The sequence below is a fragment of the Astyanax mexicanus genome, chromosome 12, assembly GCF_023375975.1.
Source record: "Astyanax mexicanus isolate ESR-SI-001 chromosome 12, AstMex3_surface, whole genome shotgun sequence".
NCBI classification, from domain to species: Eukaryota; Metazoa; Chordata; class Actinopteri; order Characiformes; family Acestrorhamphidae; genus Astyanax; species Astyanax mexicanus.
In genome coordinates, this window is record NC_064419.1 from 28284047 (window position 1) to 28302881 (window position 18835).

The 18835-nt window shown below is 37.9% G+C and overlaps 1 protein-coding gene across 3 annotated transcripts in view; it reads right to left on the reverse strand.

Moving 5' to 3' along the window:
• The window catches only part of LOC103036500 (carbonic anhydrase 2-like), a 51374-nt gene that overhangs the window by 7146 nt on the left and 25393 nt on the right, over window positions 1-18835 (reverse strand). Inside the window, exons 1-4 of one of the 3 annotated variants that reach the window (XM_049485638.1) lie at window positions 12008-12106; window positions 4787-4870; window positions 1517-1555; window positions 1237-1401 (exon numbers count right to left, since the gene is read on the reverse strand). In XM_049485638.1, coding sequence (XP_049341595.1) covers window positions 1237-1401; window positions 1517-1555; window positions 4787-4850 — 268 coding nt within the window. In that variant the 5' untranslated portion in view covers window positions 4851-4870; window positions 12008-12106. Of the gene's footprint in view, window positions 1-1236; window positions 1402-1516; window positions 1556-3581; window positions 3644-4786; window positions 4871-12007; window positions 12107-18835 lie in introns of those variants that run through there. The other 2 variants (XM_049485639.1, XM_049485640.1) reach the window with 2 other exon arrangements.

Genomic DNA, 18835 nt, shown 5'->3' on the forward strand with positions numbered 1-18835 from the left:
TTCCTGACAAGATCAAAACACATGTGGGCAGTTTCCCAGGCAGAGATTCAACCTAGTCATGGACTACACAGCTTTTTAATGAAGAACTTCCATTAAAAGGAAAATGTCCAGTAGGCCTGTCACAATTACATTTTTTAAGATGACAATATGTTGTCCAAGAAATTATTGCGATAAACTAGGTTATTGTCATTTTTATTGACAATTACATGCCACATACATATTGGTAATAAAATAGCATAAAGAAATGAGAAATATGCGAAAAGTCGCAATTATTGAAGCATTGGTCCTCGCGTGAGAGGCTAAAATACTCTTCACCAATTATACATACACACACACATACATATATAAAAGGGACCATTTTAAAATGATGAGTTTCTTTAAATTTTACCAAATTGAAATCCTCTGAAATATAATCAAGATGAAGATGGATGATCACAAGCCATCAAACCAAGCTGCACTGCATGGATTTTTGCACCAGGAGTGGCATAAAGTTACCCAAAAGCAGTGTGTATGACTTGTGGAGAAGAACATGCCAAGATGCATGAAAACTGTGATTAAAAACCAGGGTTATTCCACCAAATTTTGATTTCTGAACTCTTAAAACTTTATAAATAAAACTTTCTATCCTGAAAGCTCTGCATCTTTTTTGTTATTTCAGACATTCCTCATTTTCTGCAAATAATGTTTTTTCTTTAAATTACAATATTTTTGGAGATTTGGGAGAAATGTTGTCCGTAGTTTATAAAATAAAACCACAATGTTCATTTTACTCAAACATATACCTATAAATGGCAATATCAGAGAAAATGATTCAGAAATGGAATTGGTCTCTTAATTTTTTTCCAGAGCTGTATAAATATGTACGTACGTATGTACATATGTATAAATGGTGACTATATATGTTCACCATTTATACATGTAAATGTTGAATAGTGTTTTAGCCAGTCATATATAAATACATTTCTATATATAATAGTTTGTATTTATTTGTAGAGTGTTTGTCAGACAACTAGGATCTTAAAATGGCAACTTCAAAAGTGAAAGCGAAAAGTTCTTGGGATTAAGATACATTTTAGAATATATTTCCTTTCAATCGAAAATCTCTATTTAAAATGCTGTGTAGTCAAAGACTAGGCTTAATACCTCTCTGGAAAACTGCCGCCTTCACCTTAAATGAAAATCAAAGTAATTATATATATTAATAATTAATAAGCATAAAGACAGAGCAGGCTGTACCTGTGTCCCGAACATTCTTCACAGTCCCGGAACGAGCAAGGCCCCGAAACATCAGGGCTGGAACAGTATCATTCCTCACAGCTTCATCATTCAGATCTATGGGTGAGTGGAGCTTGTCTTTCTGAGGTAGGCATGAGGGGTAAGACTTCACCCACAAATAAGGATCTGTTGGGTCAGAAATTAGAGACAAATAAATAAAAATAAAAATCATTGAAAAGGACACAGACAGCCTGAATAAAAAGAAACAATGAAAATGTAAGTTTAGTGTGTTCAGACTTACTGCAGTCGGTTTCCTTGTAGCAGTAATCAAGTCTTGGAACTTGAATGGAAATAAACATGAAAGGTTATTTCTTTATTTATTTTATTTAGTTAGTTCTTTGTAGGTAAAATATAGAGCTTAGGGTTACTGCACCATTTTAAAAGTCAAACCTAATGCTTTTTCTCAATAAACATAATTTAAGAAATAAAAATATAGTCATAATTTCTTTAGTTCTCGCTCTCCGCTAACCTTAGTTCTATCCCTGTTAATGTTAGCTACCTCTTTTAAGCTAGCTAAAGTTAGTATGCTAGCTAGCTTGCTGCTAAAATTAACATGTTGGCTAACTCGCCACTAATGTTAGCTAGCTCTCTGCTAACCTCTAATTTGTCCCCAGATTAGATGTTTACAATGGGCCACTGTGTTTTCCCACCGGCATTAAACCAAATTTAATACCTACAGCAAATTTACAGTGAATTTTAGGCAATTTAAGACCTTAATAACCCAGATTTTAATTTAAGACATTTTAAGACTTTTTAAGGACCTGCACCTACACTGGAAATATAACACTATGGCCACCTATTTTTTTGGTTCTTCATTGTTTTGCTGTCCAATAAATCCCAAACTTTCCAGGTTTACACAATAATTTGTAAGTCTAATAGTCCTATGTTAATCAAACAAATGAATTTTATTCATATAAGAGTTGCATAAAAATGTAATTGAGAGGCACTTATGAAGTGTAAAGAATAGACCGTTTTAAACTTTAAAAAAAGGACTGTAGTTTTAGTACCATGTAGGAAGGTGGGCATTACCAGTTCCTCTCAAACCAAGGTTATCATCAAAATCAAAGGTGTGTAAAAGTCTTCACATTCATTACTCACGTAGAAGTATAGATACTAGACTTACTTTTGTAGAAGTCGAAGTATAAACTCAAGCTTTTTACTCAAGTAAAAGTGTGAAATTACTCATTAAGTGATTTATCATTAATTATCTCATTAAGGACAAAGGCTTAGGCCGGGCCACAGTAGCCCTTAGTGCACTAACCCCAAACACATTTTTCCTAAAAGTCATAATGACTAAAGTCTTATATTAAAATTAATGTACAATGCAAATATATGAAAGAAGTTTAGCTTGGACATTTTTCAAATCTCCATATATGGATAATTTTTACAAATTTTATTTTTTTACTTTTTTGTTATGTAATCCAACAAAGTTATATGGGTCAATTGGTCAATAGGTCAATTTCAATGTTCTTGCTGGAGTGTGATTTGACGTGTGCAGGTGTGATCACATGTAAACCAACAGGGTGCTGGAATAGTACATGTTTATACTTCTCATCCAACAACAATAAGATTCACTCTATTCGGATGGAGAGATTTAGCTGAAAAGGTTCTTTTTAAATGATGAGCCAAAATGAAAACAAGATTAAATGAAATATGAATAACAAGGTTATTTTTTAGAATATAAGGACTAAAAAGTACAGATAATTGGGTAAAAATGGAAGGAGAAAAAGTAAAAAGAAAAAATATTTTTTTCTTTAAGTAAGGTAAAGTATTTTTACTTTTTACTTGACACATCTGATCAAAGTAAATTAGATGAGCTGCTGGTGAAAATTAACAAATCCACACAGTGGCTGGAATGTGTTCAGAAGTTCAGGACAAACCTGAAAACACTGACCTCTTTTAACCAACATATCAATAACTTTACTGACCTACAGCACATCCTGATAACTAACATTATGGTTACTTTGATTTAAACCAATGCTATCAAGTGTTTTTTTTAGGCCCTAACTGCATGTGTTCCTCCTATTGAGATGACACAGCAACAACACAGCTTGCCTAAACATATCGAACTGATACTAAAATGTTTTGTTAAAGGGTTCTTCAGTATGTGGTGCTTTAAAGGACAGGAAATACCACAACCATACATATGTAACATTTACATGCAAAAATAAGAAAAATAACAGGTTTGGACTAAGACAGAATGAGGTCACTTAAAAAACAACAACAACAACAACAACAACAAGAAAACACCACGCAACATGCAGACTGGACGACGGGCATCATTGCAGTGACGGACATGTCCTTACAGACATCCATTATGAAGCTTTCCAAAGGGCAGTTCAGAATTGGTTGTCAAGAAAAAAATAACAAACAAAAGGGTACGAAAATGTATAACAGCAATTACATAAATATACTTACAGACTGTAATAAGACACACGCTGAAGGTGAGTGGATGTAAGAATAAGCCACATCAGTAAATAACACATACTGGGGTAAGAAACAAGAAGATAAAAAAATAAACACCTGCTTTTTATTTATTTTTTTTTTTTACATTTTTTTTCAAAATCAAGAGCATTTGACCACAGTCATTGAAAAGAGAGTAAGTAGCAGGATGTTGGATGGGCACTACCTCAACTTATCCCCAACTCATCCGAAAAAAAAAAAAAAAAAAGACATTGGATGGAGCACCATCATTACAGAGAATACAGCTCCTCTGCTCCATTGCTTACTTAATGCTGAGGGGCTCCAGCTCACACCAGGCATTAGGTTCAAGTTTATCTGCCCTGAGAGTCAAACAGCAAATTGTGCTTCATTCTCTGGTTGTACTGTCCTGATGCTGTAAGTATCTGCTGGCTACAATCTCAAAAAAGTATTGGTGCTGAAAAGCTGTATTTATATATTTTAAATTAACTTTACCATTTTTCGATATACAGTCTAAGAGTTTTTATCAAGAAGCAGCACAATTGCCAAAACAGAACAATATAATACAGTGGAAAATTAAAGCACATTTTCCAGCAACAATGATTCTCATTGTGTTCAAACTGATGCTGTCCAATACTATAATTTCACACACAGAATTAAAATAAAATCCTGAATATAAATTATTATGCCACTAAGTTTGTCACCAACTTCTGCCAAAATCTGCCCCGCCCCCACGCTGCTGGTCAACCTGGCACTAGTGGACCTGCTGTGCTGCGTGCTTGAAATTCAGATATCCTTTCAACCAAGCCCAGATGCCACTTGCTGTTTCAACACTGCTGTTTCTGAAACATCCACACACTTTTAATAAGGCAGAGACGTGGAGTTCTTGTCACAATGTGAAAGGAAGACATTTCGTTACAGTTCAATTAAAAAATTTAAATCAGACTTCTGTTTACCATAATCATTTTTAAGTTAACACTGTGATGTTGGAAGTGTCAAAAAGCTCTGTTCTCAAAATCCTCTATCCTGAAGAAAGAAATAAAGAAAGAAATAAAGAAAGAATCCAAATTGCAAAGAGGACGGTACCTACCTTCAGCTGCTGAGGTCTTGAAGTTGCTCAGCATTAGGAATGTTAGTAAAAGCCAGCACTGCATAGTCAGTCACTTGCTACAGCCTGACAATATAAGGGACATAAATTAAGGCCTTACATTTACATTACATATAAATAGGGCTGCCACAATTAGTCGACTAGTCACGATTATGTCGACTATTAAAATAGTCGACGACTAATTTAATAGTCGATTAGTCGTTTTTTTTTTCTTCTTTGTTTTTCTCTCCAAACTGTTGCGACTGCCTTTCTGTCCTGGACGCACATGCGCAGTAGTGGAAACCGGGGTAGGTAGTGGACGACATCTCAGGACATTATACAGACAGGCTCTGGTTTCATGGCTACCCCGCTACAGAACTCAAAAGTGTGGGATCACCAAGAAAATAAAAGTGAAACGCGTGCAATGCAATATCTGCAATGAAGAACTTGCCTTCCTCGGCAGCACAACCGCGATGCACGAGCACCTGAAAAGGAGGCATGTTGTGGCTGATTAAATGACGAAGAAGCTAAATTGCTATTTAGCTGCTAAAATTAGCGTAAACAGAGCGTTAACTTAGTACTTAACTTACTCATCTTGATATCTTTAAAACAGAGGTCACTAATAGGCGGACCGCGATCCGGATCCGGACCCAGACGTTGTCACAAATGCCATCCCAAACCGATAAACTACAGAGAAGGATTTCATTCTGACAGTGGCTTCTGTTTTCAGTGCTTTTCGGTGCAGTAAACTCACAGATCAGTCATGTGTGGTGTAAAATCACCAAACGCTCTCCTCTGCCAATCAGATCTGTGCAGACCGCTGCCCTGGCTAGTGAATTGGGACGCGGACAGGGAAAAACGCCTTTATAAAGAGATAGGGAGCCCAAGAACTGGCAGAAAAACAAGATCGGGCAGAAACTAAAGACACACTGAGTGCGACAGAGAGACAGTAACGTACACAATATCTGGACAGAGAGGCATTTTTATTAATATACTTTTTTTTCATAATAGTTCAAACAACCTCACGGTTGAGATGTTTCATAAATGCCAGTGCCTTATCCTTATTTTACACAGTTGTTTACACTTTATGCTAAACAGTAAAATAATTGTCTGTTACAACAAGCTGCATATTTCATTAAAGGTTTAATGAACTATGATTTTAATTGTTTTTATTTTTAGTTAGCATATAGCTGAAATCTAATGATGGTTGTATAATAGCAGCTGCATTCTATTGTGATAAACTGTGTTTTATATTCAATTAACGTATGATCCGATTAGTCGACTAATCATAAAAAATAATCGGTGATTAGTCGCCTATAAAAATAAACGTTTGTGGCAGCCCTACATATAAATGCAATTTATTTTGTAAATCTTAAAGTTTTACCAATCTTTCTCAGGCAGATCATCATTCAGTCGCAAACTGAATTCAGCTTTTTGCATTTTATTTATCTATTATTATTATGTATTATTATTATTATTATTATTATTATTATTATTATTATTATTATTATTATTATTATTGTTATTTTTATTATTGTCATTATTATGACTTCTGTGCAATGAAACTGCTTATAGTCATAGAAAATATAATCTTTAACACTGTTTAGAAAATACTTCTATATTCCCAAACTCCAAATAATGTCACACAGATAATACAGTGAATAGAGACTGAACTCAGGGGATGTGCAGGACTATAGAGAGGGGTTGGCTGCTGCAGTGGGGCTCTATCAACTATCTACATAACTAACTATAGAAATAATATTACATTATATTATGTTACATTACACTACATTTACCAGAGGTTTTATCTAAAACAACATTCAAACAATAATATATATTTAGCAATAGAGGACATAGAAGTTCCGCATGCGCGGATCCACGTTTTTTTTTTTTTTTTTGTTAGTTTTCTCGTGTTTTTAAGGTAACTGTTTTACTTGAGTTGATTTAACAACCGGAGTGTGCTGTGTGTTACAAATGTGTAAATGTCAGTCAATAATAAAGTAATAATAAAACAATAAGGATTCTAATCACTTATATTCCCTGATATACTGATTCAGACATGTATATTTCCGAGACTTCTGCCGGGAGCATTTTCAAATATGGTGCATTTTATGAAGGGCTGCAACTAATAACTAATTTCGAGTATTTTTGTGTGTGTGTAGTTACTATAACAATTTTAATGGAGTGGACAAATACAGTATTTCCTTAATACTTAGCCAGCTAAATTAACTACTGTTTAACTCACATTATCATGCTTTCTGCAGTAATTTTACCACCACAGTTAATATAGAAATCAGTGTTCAAACTGTGCAGCAGCAGAATCTTCAGACCTGGCCAATCAGGATGCTGTCTGTACTTCTTAATGTGTGTGACGAGGCTGAAGTTGGTTTTCCTGAGTAAAAAATATCTGAAATAGAGATTTAGCCTCCTACTTTCAAGAAAACCTGGCATTATCCTGTCCGGAGCTAATTGTATATTGTAAAATATTTATTTTAATTACTGAATTTATAATTATATATTATAATAAATAATAAAAAAATATATTTAATAAAATTTTATTTTAAAAGCCATTGCGCTCAAAAAATATGAGGCAGATGATCCAGTGTGATTTTAAAGGATTTTTTTCATCTTGGGCCAGAACAAATACACATGATCTGAAGAGTTCTATTCTTCTAATTTAAGGAAATATTGGAATTAGCCAGGCCCGAGCTGATTTTATACTTTAAATTGAATTAGCAACATGGTACTCGAGCCACTTTGCACAAATATAATGAATATAAAGCTAATGTTCCAATGTGATTTTGAAGGATATTTCATCTTGGGCCAAAACAAATAAACATGAGTTGAAGAGTTCTAGACTTCCCCTTTAAGAAAAACCTGAAATTAGCCTGGCCCGAGACAATTTTATACTGTAAAATGAATTAGCAACATGGCATGCGAGCCATAATACACAAAATATGAATATAAAGCCAGTAGTTCCATTGTGATTTTGACAGACTTTTTCATCTTGGGCCAGAACAAATACATATGATTTGAAGAGAACTAGTCTTCTACTTTAAGGAAAACCTGGAATTAGCCTGGCCCGAGCTGATTTTATACTTTAAAATGAACTGGCAACATGGCATACCATTCCATAATGCAAAAAAAAGCCACTGTTCCAGTACAATTTTGAAGGACCTTTTTATCTTGGGCCAGACCAAATACACATGATCTGAAGAGTACTAGTCTTCTTCTTTAAGGAAAACCTGGAATTAGCCTGGCCCGAGCTGATTTTATACTGTAAAATTACATTACATTACATTACATTACATTTGGCAGACGCTTTTGTCCAAAGCGACTTACAATAGTCAAGTACAATGTAAAATAAGTTTAAAAGGTAAAACATCTTTGGATAGGGATAAAAGGAGGACAAAGGGGAATAATAGGATAGAGGAGTGAAGGAGGGGAAGAAGGAAATGAGGTTAGAAGTAGTTAGTGTGTTAGAGGTGTTAAGAGAGTAAGTGCTCTTTGAAGAGCTCTGTCTTCAGGAGTTTCTTAAAGATAGCGAGAAATTCTCCTGATCTGGTAGTGGAGGGTAGTTTGTTCCACCATTGGGGAACTCTGTATGAGAACAGTCTGGATTGCTTTGTGTGAATGTTTGGCAAAGCGAGGCGACGTTCACTGGAGGAGCGCAGCGGCCGGGAGGTAGCGTAAGCCTTCAGGAGCGAGTGCAGGTAGGAAGGAGCCTGTTCTGACATCACCTTGTAGGCGATTGTAAGAGCTTTGAATTTGATGCGAGCATCAACTGGTAGCCAATGGAGCTCAATGAGCAGCGGGGTGACATGTGCCCGTTTTGGCTGGTTGAAGACCAGACGTGCTGCTGCGTTCTGGATCATCTGGAGTGGTTTTACTACACAGGCCAGGAGGCCAGTTAGCAGGGCATTGCAGTAGTCGAGGCGTGAGATGACAACCGCTTGCACCAGGAGTGGGTGGCCTGTTGCGTCAGGAACGGTCTAATTTTTCGGATGTTAAAGAGCGCAAAGCGGCAGGACCGAGCAACTGAGGCCACATGGTGCGTGAAGGAGAGTTGGTCATCAACCATAACACCCAGGTTCCTAGCAACCTTTGTCGGTGAGAGAGAGAGTCGATACTTATAGAGAAGTTGTGTTGAAAAGATGGTTTTGCTGGTATAACCAGAAGTTCAGTCTTTGAGAGATTTAATTGAAGGTGATGCTCCCTCATCCATGAGGATATGTCAGAGAGACACTGCGAAATCCGTGCAGAGATTGAGTGATCTTCAGGTGAGAACGACAGGTATAGCTGGGTGTCATCAGCAAAGCAATGGTAGGAAAATCCGTGTGAGCGGATAACCTGACCAAGAGAGGTAGTGTATATGGAGAAGAGAAGGGGTCCCAGTACCGAACCTTGGGGAACCCCAGTGGATAAGGAGCGGGCTGAGGACAGCTGTCCTTGCCACGACACCTTGAACGAGCGCCCAGTGAGGTACGATCTGAACCATGACAGCACATTGTCTGCGATCCCCATGTTTGAGAGTATAGTTAAGAGGAAGTCATGGTTGACTGTGTCAAATGCGGCCGAGAGGTCCAGCAGAATGAGCACTGAGGACTGACCTGCAGCTCTGGCAGTTTTCAACGCTTCAGTCACAGACAACAGAGCCGTCTCGGTAGAGTGTCCTTTTTTGAACCCAGATTGGTTCTGGTCCAGAAGGTCATTCTGGGAGAGGAAGCCAGAGACCTGATTTAGAACTGCTCTTTCTAGTGTTTTAGAGAGAAAGGGTAGCAGTGAGACCGGTCTGTAGTTGTCAACCTGGGCGGGGTTGAGAGAAGGCTTTTTGAGCAGTGGTGTGACCTGTGCTTGTTTAAAAGCAGTCGGGAATACACCAGAAGTTAAAGAGGCATTGATTGTGTGAGTGATAGCCGGAATGATTGCAGGTGCGATAGTTTGCAGTAGGTTTGAAGGAATTGGGTCAAGCGGACACGTAGTAGGACGGCTACGTGTTAGGAGAGCCAGTGTCTCGTTCTCAGTGAGAGGAGTGAACGAGGAGAAAGCGATGCCTTCGGTGGAGGGACACCGGGCAGTAGAGGATGTAGTAGGACTGCTACAGTTAGACAGTTAGAGATGTACTGTATTGTCAACATGGTTTGTATAACGAGCCATTTTGCACAAAAAAGCCACTGTTCCAGTACAATTTTGAAGATTTTTTTAATCATGGGCCAGAACAAATACACATGATCTGAAGAGTACTAGTCTTCTACTTTAAGGAAAACCTGGAATTAGCCTGGCCCGAGCTGATTTTATACTTAAAAATGAACTGGCAACATGGCATACTGAGCCACAATGCAAATGCAAAAAATGCAAAAAAAATAAATATAGTAAATAAATATAAATTCTAGTGTGATTTTGAAGGACTTTTTCATCTTGGGCCAAAACAAATAAACACATGATGAAGAGTTCTAGTCTTTTACTTTAAGGAAATTTTGGAATTTGCCTGGCCCGAGCTGATTTTAGACTGCACAATTAATTGGCAACATGGCAGCACAAAAAAATGTATTATATAAAGCTGATATTCCAGTATGATTTTGGACTTTTTTTTCAGACCAAATACACATGAGATGAAGAGTTCTTGTATTCTCAAAATCAATGCTTTATATTCATTATTTCTGTGCAAAATGGCTTTCATGTCATGTTGCCAATTAATTTTAAAGTATAAAATCAGCTTGGGCCAGGCTATTTTCAAGTTTTCCTTAAAGTAGAAGACGAGTACTCTTCATCTCATGTGTATTTGGTCTGGCCCAAGATAAAAAAAGTCTTTCAAAATCACACTGGAACATCAGCTTTATATTCAATTTGTTTGTGCTATATGGATCGGTATGCCATGTTGCCAGTTCATTTTACAGTCTAAAATCAGCTCGGGCCAGGCTAATTCTAGGGTTTCCTTAAAGTGAGAGAGTAGTTCTCTTCATCTGATGTGTATTTGTTCTGGCCCAAGATTAAAAGGTCCTTCAAAATTGTACTGGAACAGTGGCTTTTTTTTGCATTATTTTATACAGTATAAAATTGTCTCGGGCCAGGCTAATTTCAGGTTTTTCTTAAAGGGGAAGTCTAGAACTCTTCAACTCATGTTTATTTGTTTTGGCCCAATATGAAATATCCTTCAAAATCACATTGGAACATTAGCTTTATATTCATTATATTTGTGCAAAGTGGCTCGAGTACCATGTTGCTAATTCAATTTAAAGTATAAAATCAGCTCGGGCCTGGCTAATTCCAATATTTCCTTAAATTAGAAGAATCATGTGATCAGATCATGTGTATTTGTTCTGGCCCAAAATGAAAACAATCCTTTAAATTCACACTGGATCATCTGCCTCATATTTTTTGAGCGCAATGGCTTTTAAAATATAATTTTATTAAATATATATTTTTATTATTTATTATAATATATAATTATAAATTCAGTAATTAAAATAAATATTTTACAATATACAATTAGCTCCGGACAGGATAATGCCAGGTTTTCTTGAAAGTAGGAGGCTAAATCTCTATTTCAGATAATTTTGACTCAGGAAATGAATGAATTACAGTAGAACAGCAAATTCATGTTGTAAGTAAAACTGGAGAAAATAAGTGATGAAAGGTCGTGTATATAAAATTACATTTAATAAGATATTGTATATTTACATAGTTAATAAACAGCTGTACTGCTTTTCTTCATTCTATCTCCTTCAGTGTTGATCTGTGAGGTGTTTAATATAAACAGCGGGTGTTTGTGAACGCTCCCTTTAGTTCACGGTGGTTCAGTGAAGCGGCAGCTGCTAATATCTAACCAACTTCAGCCGGGGAATATGAGGCTGCGAATATCGAGCCAAACGAATCTGGAGCTGCGAATATCAAACCAACTTCAGCCTTGCCTGTTTTCTCGCACACGCTCTTTTTCTCGCTTTCCTCTCTCTCCCTCCATTAACGACGAATTACGACGTTGTCTATTACGTCGACTAATCGTTGTACCCCTAATTTTATGGTTCTTTTACTTATTTAAATATCCACGTTTGACAGGGTAGCACAATTCTCCAGAACCGCCCCAGTAATCCTGTGTAACGTTACCCGCTAACAGGCCCGCAGTCCTGAATCATACTGCCTGTTTCTCTCAGATCAGATGTACTAAACCAAACCGACTGACCTGCAGATTATCCAGAGCAGTGCTAAAACTCAGAGAAAACTCACCTTCATAATAATGATGAGTAAAATCCCGACTCCGGAGCACTACAGCTCCAACCACACCGCAGTGATCCACCACTGCGGCATTTCACTGTTACGGTGAATTTACACTGCTCCGACGCGACAACGCACAGCGACGGATCCCATTCATTTTCAATGGGAAGCGCCGCCTCCGTCAGACGCAGTCGCGCGGTGCATCATGGGTCCGACGCGTCGAGAGCGGGGGATGCGATGCGATGAAAAGTTGAGCCGAGCTGAACTTTATGCAAATGAGTCCGTCCAACGCAATGCGTCTATCCAATCAGAGAGCAGGTGTTGGCCTGTAACGCGTCCTCAGCGCAGCGCATGAAAACATTTTAGTTCCGCTTTCAAGCGTCCAGAGAAGCCTGGAAGAGAAGTTTCAGGCTTCCCTGTTCTTTATAAAATCCCTGCTGATTCACAGGGACTCTGTCAGCGAGGAGAAAGGCTGCTGTGATTGTTGGAGTCTCTGGTGGGTTTTTAAAATATTAATATGTAATTTAATTGGAAAAGTTTGCTTTTTTCAGCTTATATACTGCTCACTAGACAGTGTAATGAAGCTCATTCAAACATTTATATCTATAAAGACACATTTATATTTATTAAGTATTGGAAATAATAATATCTTATATAAAAAGCATTTCCCATTTATTAAAACGATTTAATTGGACGACGCAGGGAAAGCCTTTGTCACGCCCACATGCGACCGGTTGGAGGGGGGTAGTGCGACCATGTGCGTTTTCGCGTCGGAGCGTCCACTGGCACTTAAGCCCCGACGCATCCCATTCATTTCAATGGAGAGAGCCGCCGCATGCCGCGGTGCATACTGGGTTGCGTTGCGTTGAGCGCAGCCCCCCCCCCTCCGGCAGGAAAGTTGAACAGATCTCAACTTTATTCAAATGAATCCGGCCGCCGCGCTGCGTCCAGCCAATCAGGGAACAGCAGGCTGCCACACCACACACAGACGAGCCTCACCAAGTACGTCTCGCTGCAGCCTGTAGGAAGGCGGAGTTGGACATCCAACTCCGCCCACATCCAACCCCGCCCACATGTGCTCTTGTACGCCAACCCCCCTACTTTTTTGTTCAAGAAGCACTGTGTGCCACGTGAAATACGCATATAACGCCGATGTTGCGCTAAATTTACGCATATCTTGTGAGTAGTTCCACCACGTAGCCTTGGCTACAGCACTACACATGCTGTAGTGTAATGCACAGATATCACAAAAAATAGGCTATATATACAGTACCAGCCAAAAGTTTGGAAACACTTTCTCATTCATTTTTGGTTTAACATTGTAAATAAAGTAATACATAAGGAATCATGTGAACTTAAAAGTGTATGATTTTATTGTTTTTCTTATATGGCATGCTGCTAACTTGTGGTTTATGAGGCTGGTAACTCATTCTGTGTAACAGAGGGAACTCTTGCTCTTCTTTTTCATCACGTGTGCCATTTCTCCTTTATTTTATACAATAAGCAAATAATTGCATACAACGATTTGCTGTTTCCAAAAGATCAATTGCCTCTGTCCTGTATATCACAATACATTATACATTAATCTGTACCACTCACCAGCAGAGTAAGCCATTATTTCACTGCATTAATCCTTACATTTAAATTTGTTAAACTAGTTGCCAGAGTGTGTAGATTTTATAAATTTATTTTAGACTGGTAAATATCTCCAGAATTATTGATTAGCTATCATAGGAATCATTATTTACTTATTATATAAAGTTAAAACTTACGATATACAGTTTTTGGTTATGTTCCATATGAAATAAAGAGCACATTATCAATCATGGCTTTGCACTGGTAGAGGCTGGTCAAAGGGTGCATCTGATTATTAAAGTGTTTGATTGTTAGATCACACCTGTTCTCTGTACTGTAATGCTCTATACTTCATATTACAGATAGACAGTGCTTCTTATCACCACTCAGCAGGGGGAAGGCTATTTGTGTCATAGGCATAGCTAATATATAATAATGATATTAGAAGTAATTCTGCATCTTCACTGTCAACAGGGTGCTGAAAATATTACAGATGAGAATGACACAGCTGCACTGTATAGCATACAATTTAGGACCACCACAGAGCAGCTATTATGTGGCTTGTTGGTTATTCACAACACTACAGTGACACTGACATAGTGGTGTTAAGAGCTGTGTTGGTATGAGTGGATCCGACAAAGTAGTGCCTCTGGAGAATTTAAACACCTCATTGTCACTACTGGACAGGAAATGCTCCATCAACCAGCATCATGTGGGCAGCGTCCTGTATTCAGCATCAAGTAGGCACCATCCCATGGGCACTGATGAAGAATTTGCAGATTTGCAACAAACTGTGCAGCAACAGATTTAAAGATTCTGTCTCTGACTTTTCACTCACAATGTAAAGCAGCTGTTGGTAGAAGTGTCTAATAGAGTGAACAGTGTTTTATACCTATTGTATATTATACACCAGTAAACCATTATGCAACTAAAGTGTCCTAGATGCTAATTGGAGCTAAAAAAAAGAATAATAGAAGCAGAAACAAGCAGGTGGTAATAATGGTATGCTGGATAGTGTATAACGATAGAGTACAATATATCAAATGCTGTGGATTCAGAAATTAAAATATCATATGTATGCATAGCTATTTTGTCAATAATAATAATAATAATAATAATAATAATAATAATAATAATAATAATATCCCTTTCCTGCTTCTCCTCTCCCAATTTTGTATGGCTGACAGTAGTTCCCAGGGAAATTAACTCCATTTACAAACACTTTGTCCAAGCTAATACAATATCTTTATTGGCATTTATTGGCACATTAGCCTTTAAAATGTTTGGTTACATGCTTTGGTCAAACAAATACAGAAGTCTTTATTTAAAAATGCAACACCCAGCCACTCACACACCCAGCCACTCACACACCCAGCCACTCACACACCCAGCCACTCACACACCCAGCCACTCACACACCCAGCCACTCACACACCCTGCCACTCACACACCCTGCCACTCACACACCCTGCCACTCACACACCCTGCCACTCACACACCCTGCCACTCACACACCCTGCCACTCACACACCCTGCCACTCACACACCCTGCCACTCACACACCCTGCCACTCACACACCCTGCCACTCACACACCCAGCCACTCACACACCCAGCCACTCACACACCCAGCCACTCACACACCCAGCCACTCACACACCCAGCCACTCACACACCCAGCCACTCATGAAGCTGGCTGCAGAATCCAGGGTGCTCGTTTTCGCTGTAAAATGCCACAAGCTCCCCTCGTCTCCCATGCCCAACGTAGCCTGTAATATAAGTAAAAGCACACACTTTCACAAAGTAACAATCTCTCAAGCCCCAATACCTTAAATATATTGACTTACCAATTTCTGACCTCAGGAAAAAATTATCAAAATTTATTTAGAACAAACATACCCAGTATGTAGTCTTTATAAGTTTCTTGACAGTTCTGGCAGCACTGCAGTTCGTACATCCTGCGAAACTCGTCTTTACATGCAGCACTGTGATGTTTTCATGGCACTACACCTGTAGGTTTAAAAAAATCAAGAATTTTAAAATGATTTCAAAATCAGTGAGTGTAATTCCTTTTCTAAGGGAAAACAAACATCTTAACTGTACTGAAATATCATGCTTACTGTCAAGCCACTCGAAATGTGCCCGGGCCCGGAATGATTGTTGTCCAAACAATGTCCCGGAAGAGACGACAAACCAGTGACAGCTTTAAAAAAGCTTTGTCACCCTCTTCCAGAACTGTATCTATGAGAATAAGGGGCATCTGTGAAAAACATTATAGAAGCATGTAGATTTTGATTCATGAAAATTATAGTAATTGAAAAAAATGACCAGATAACATTCTAAGGCTGCAACCAATTACTATTTTGGTATTCTATTAATCTGAGTTGGCACTTATTATTTCAATCATATCCCCAATCTCTGATTACTGTAGGAATGGCTAGCATTTTTGCCTGAAGACTGTAGTCAGCGTCATTCTGTTGACTAATCTCTGCCTTAACGTAACAAAACAGCTCTCTGCTTTTCTATCCCTTTAAAATGATAGCTCTCCAATAGCTTATGGGCTTCAAATGCCCTTGAAATGACTAGTCAACACTAGGTCAAGTTGAAATTTCAAATAATGTCAACTTATCTTTTCAGCCCAATTCAGACTTTTGAAAACAAACCACAACAGTAAAACATTTTAAATGGCCCAGTTAAATTAACCCGAAATAAAAAACACACATCCACACCCTTACACCTGTTCAAAGGAGACGTTGCCCTCCTTCATCAGTCACACGTTCAACACGCTGAACTTTCCTGAGAGAAAATATAATAATTAATATAACTAATACCATGCACAGAGGAAGCAAGACCAGAACTGGGAGAAGGTGTATCAGGAGTAGCTGGCAGAGGGGGAGCTGGACGTGCATCAGAAGTAGCAACAGTCTGTGGATTAAACACTTCTGCTATAATGGTCTTGGTTGCACTGCTGCACAGAGATACATGATGTCTGAACTGGTCTTTGCATAGTATTGTATGGCTGCAATAGACACAATAAAAGTGTGCTGTAGGTGTGCAGTTTAGAGATGAAGGAAACTGTAAGACCAAAATGCACACAACATGCAATTAAGCCTATAAATATTAATATTCTTCAACTCATTATGCCCATCAATTGAGTGTAAGATGTAAGTGCATTTGTTGATTCAAGATATTACATTTACATGTTTATTTGTTATAGCCAATAAAATCAATATCTCTCTCTCTGTTTAAAGAAATACTTCCCCATACCGTTATTCTCGACTGCTTGTTTGATATGGTTTTGTAGATGTAGGCTGTTATTAAATCGCTGGTCAGTGTCAAAACTGAAGCAGGGGCATTTGAAAACACCACACTGGCCAAACCGTGAAGGGTCAGGAGTGGCCTGGACATGTGTTGGATGCTGTAAAACAGAAAGCAACAAAACACAACATGAGCTTACAATTACTATATCGGTGCACATTAATTGTAACTACATTCAGTACAAAGGTAATAAATGTGCATCGACTTAACCCTCCTGTTACGTTACGGGTCAAATTGATCCATTTAGTAAGATAGTAAAAGTATTTTTTCTGTATGAAACGTCTTCAGCTTGCCTTTATTTGTATAATTAACATATAACATGAAAATGGTTAATTTCATATTTGCAACAACCCCCTGCAAAAACTAAAACTAAAACGAAATTGTAATGTTATGTTTCATTTATATGTAAAAATATTGTGTTGGTTGTTTAAAAGTAACAAAGTAGTAAAACAAAAAAAAAAGTAAGATTTTTTAAAATGTAAAAACAAGTGAATTATCCTAATTGAACTATTACCTCTATTGTACACTATTGTACTAAATGTTGATACAACAATCAGCAATGGAGTTAGTTATTAAATATTTACTCTTCTGGTTAGGATTATTTTGGTTTCAGAAATATTTTGGATAATTAAAAATGAACCAGGTCAAATTAACCCGGGAATACCATTGCTATTCCTGACAAATTAAATAGGAGGATTAAGCATTGATATCTTCAAATATTTATTTGTATGACTAAGACTTTGAACCAATTTGAGTTAGTTAGATTATCTTGCTATCTTGTTAGCCAATTAACTTCTTGTATAGACAGTTTAAACAGTTTTTTAGGTTAGCTGACTATAACCCCTAGCTATGCCTTAAAAACAAAACTGATGCCTAGCTCACTACTAGCTATGAGAGTTTATCTGTGATACCATTAATTGGTAGCATTTTAGCCCATAAAACAGAAGGTAAGATAACTAAAGTTTGAATTAGACAAGACTGGGTGCAATTCTGCATTAGAATCCATAAAAAAAAAACGGCAATATGACTAGCTAGAAGCAAACAAACCACATGGTACACGCGCCGATGTAGAACCTTCATGTGCGTATCAACGACTCACCGTTTATTCATAAAATATAATATAGAAAAACAAGAGGACATTATAAAAATAGCTCTGTTAACTTAAAAAATAACTCAATATTTGTACTTATCGCCATAACCGGAGATATAAATCAGATAGATGCTTTAGCTGCTTTCTCGGCTACAATTCCTGTTTACCGGGAGTAAATGTAGGCGTTCGTGACGGACGTAAGGTGGGTGTTGCTTTAGACGTAAGGCGGAGTTGGACATGGGCGGAGTTGGATGTGGGCGGGGTTGGATGTCCAACTCCGCCTTCCTACAGGCTGCAGCGAGCGGCTCCTCACGGTGAATTTACACTGCTCCGACGCGACAACGCACACGGTCGCACTACCCCCCTCCAACCGGTCGCATGTGGGCGTGACAAAGGCGTTCCCTGCGTCGTCCAATTGAATCGTTTTAATAAATGGGAAATGCTTTTTATATAAGCTTTTATTATTTCCAATAATTAATAAATATAAATGTGTCTTTATTGATATAAATGTTTGAATGAGCTTCATTACACTGTCTAGTGAGCAGTATATAAGCTGAAAAAAGCAAACTTTTCCAATTAAATTACATATTAATATTTTAAAAACCCACCAGAGACTCCAACAATCACAGCAGCCTTTCTCCTCGCTGACAGAGTCCCTGTGAATCAGCAGGGATTTTATAAAGAACAGGGAAGCCTGAAACTTCTCTTCCAGGCTTCTCTGGACGCTTGAAAGCGGAACTAAAATGTTTTCATGCACTGCGCTGAGGACGCGTTACAGGCCAACACCTGCTCTCTGATTGGATAGACGCATTGCGTTGGACGGACTCATTTGCATAAAGTTCAGCTCGGCTCAACTTT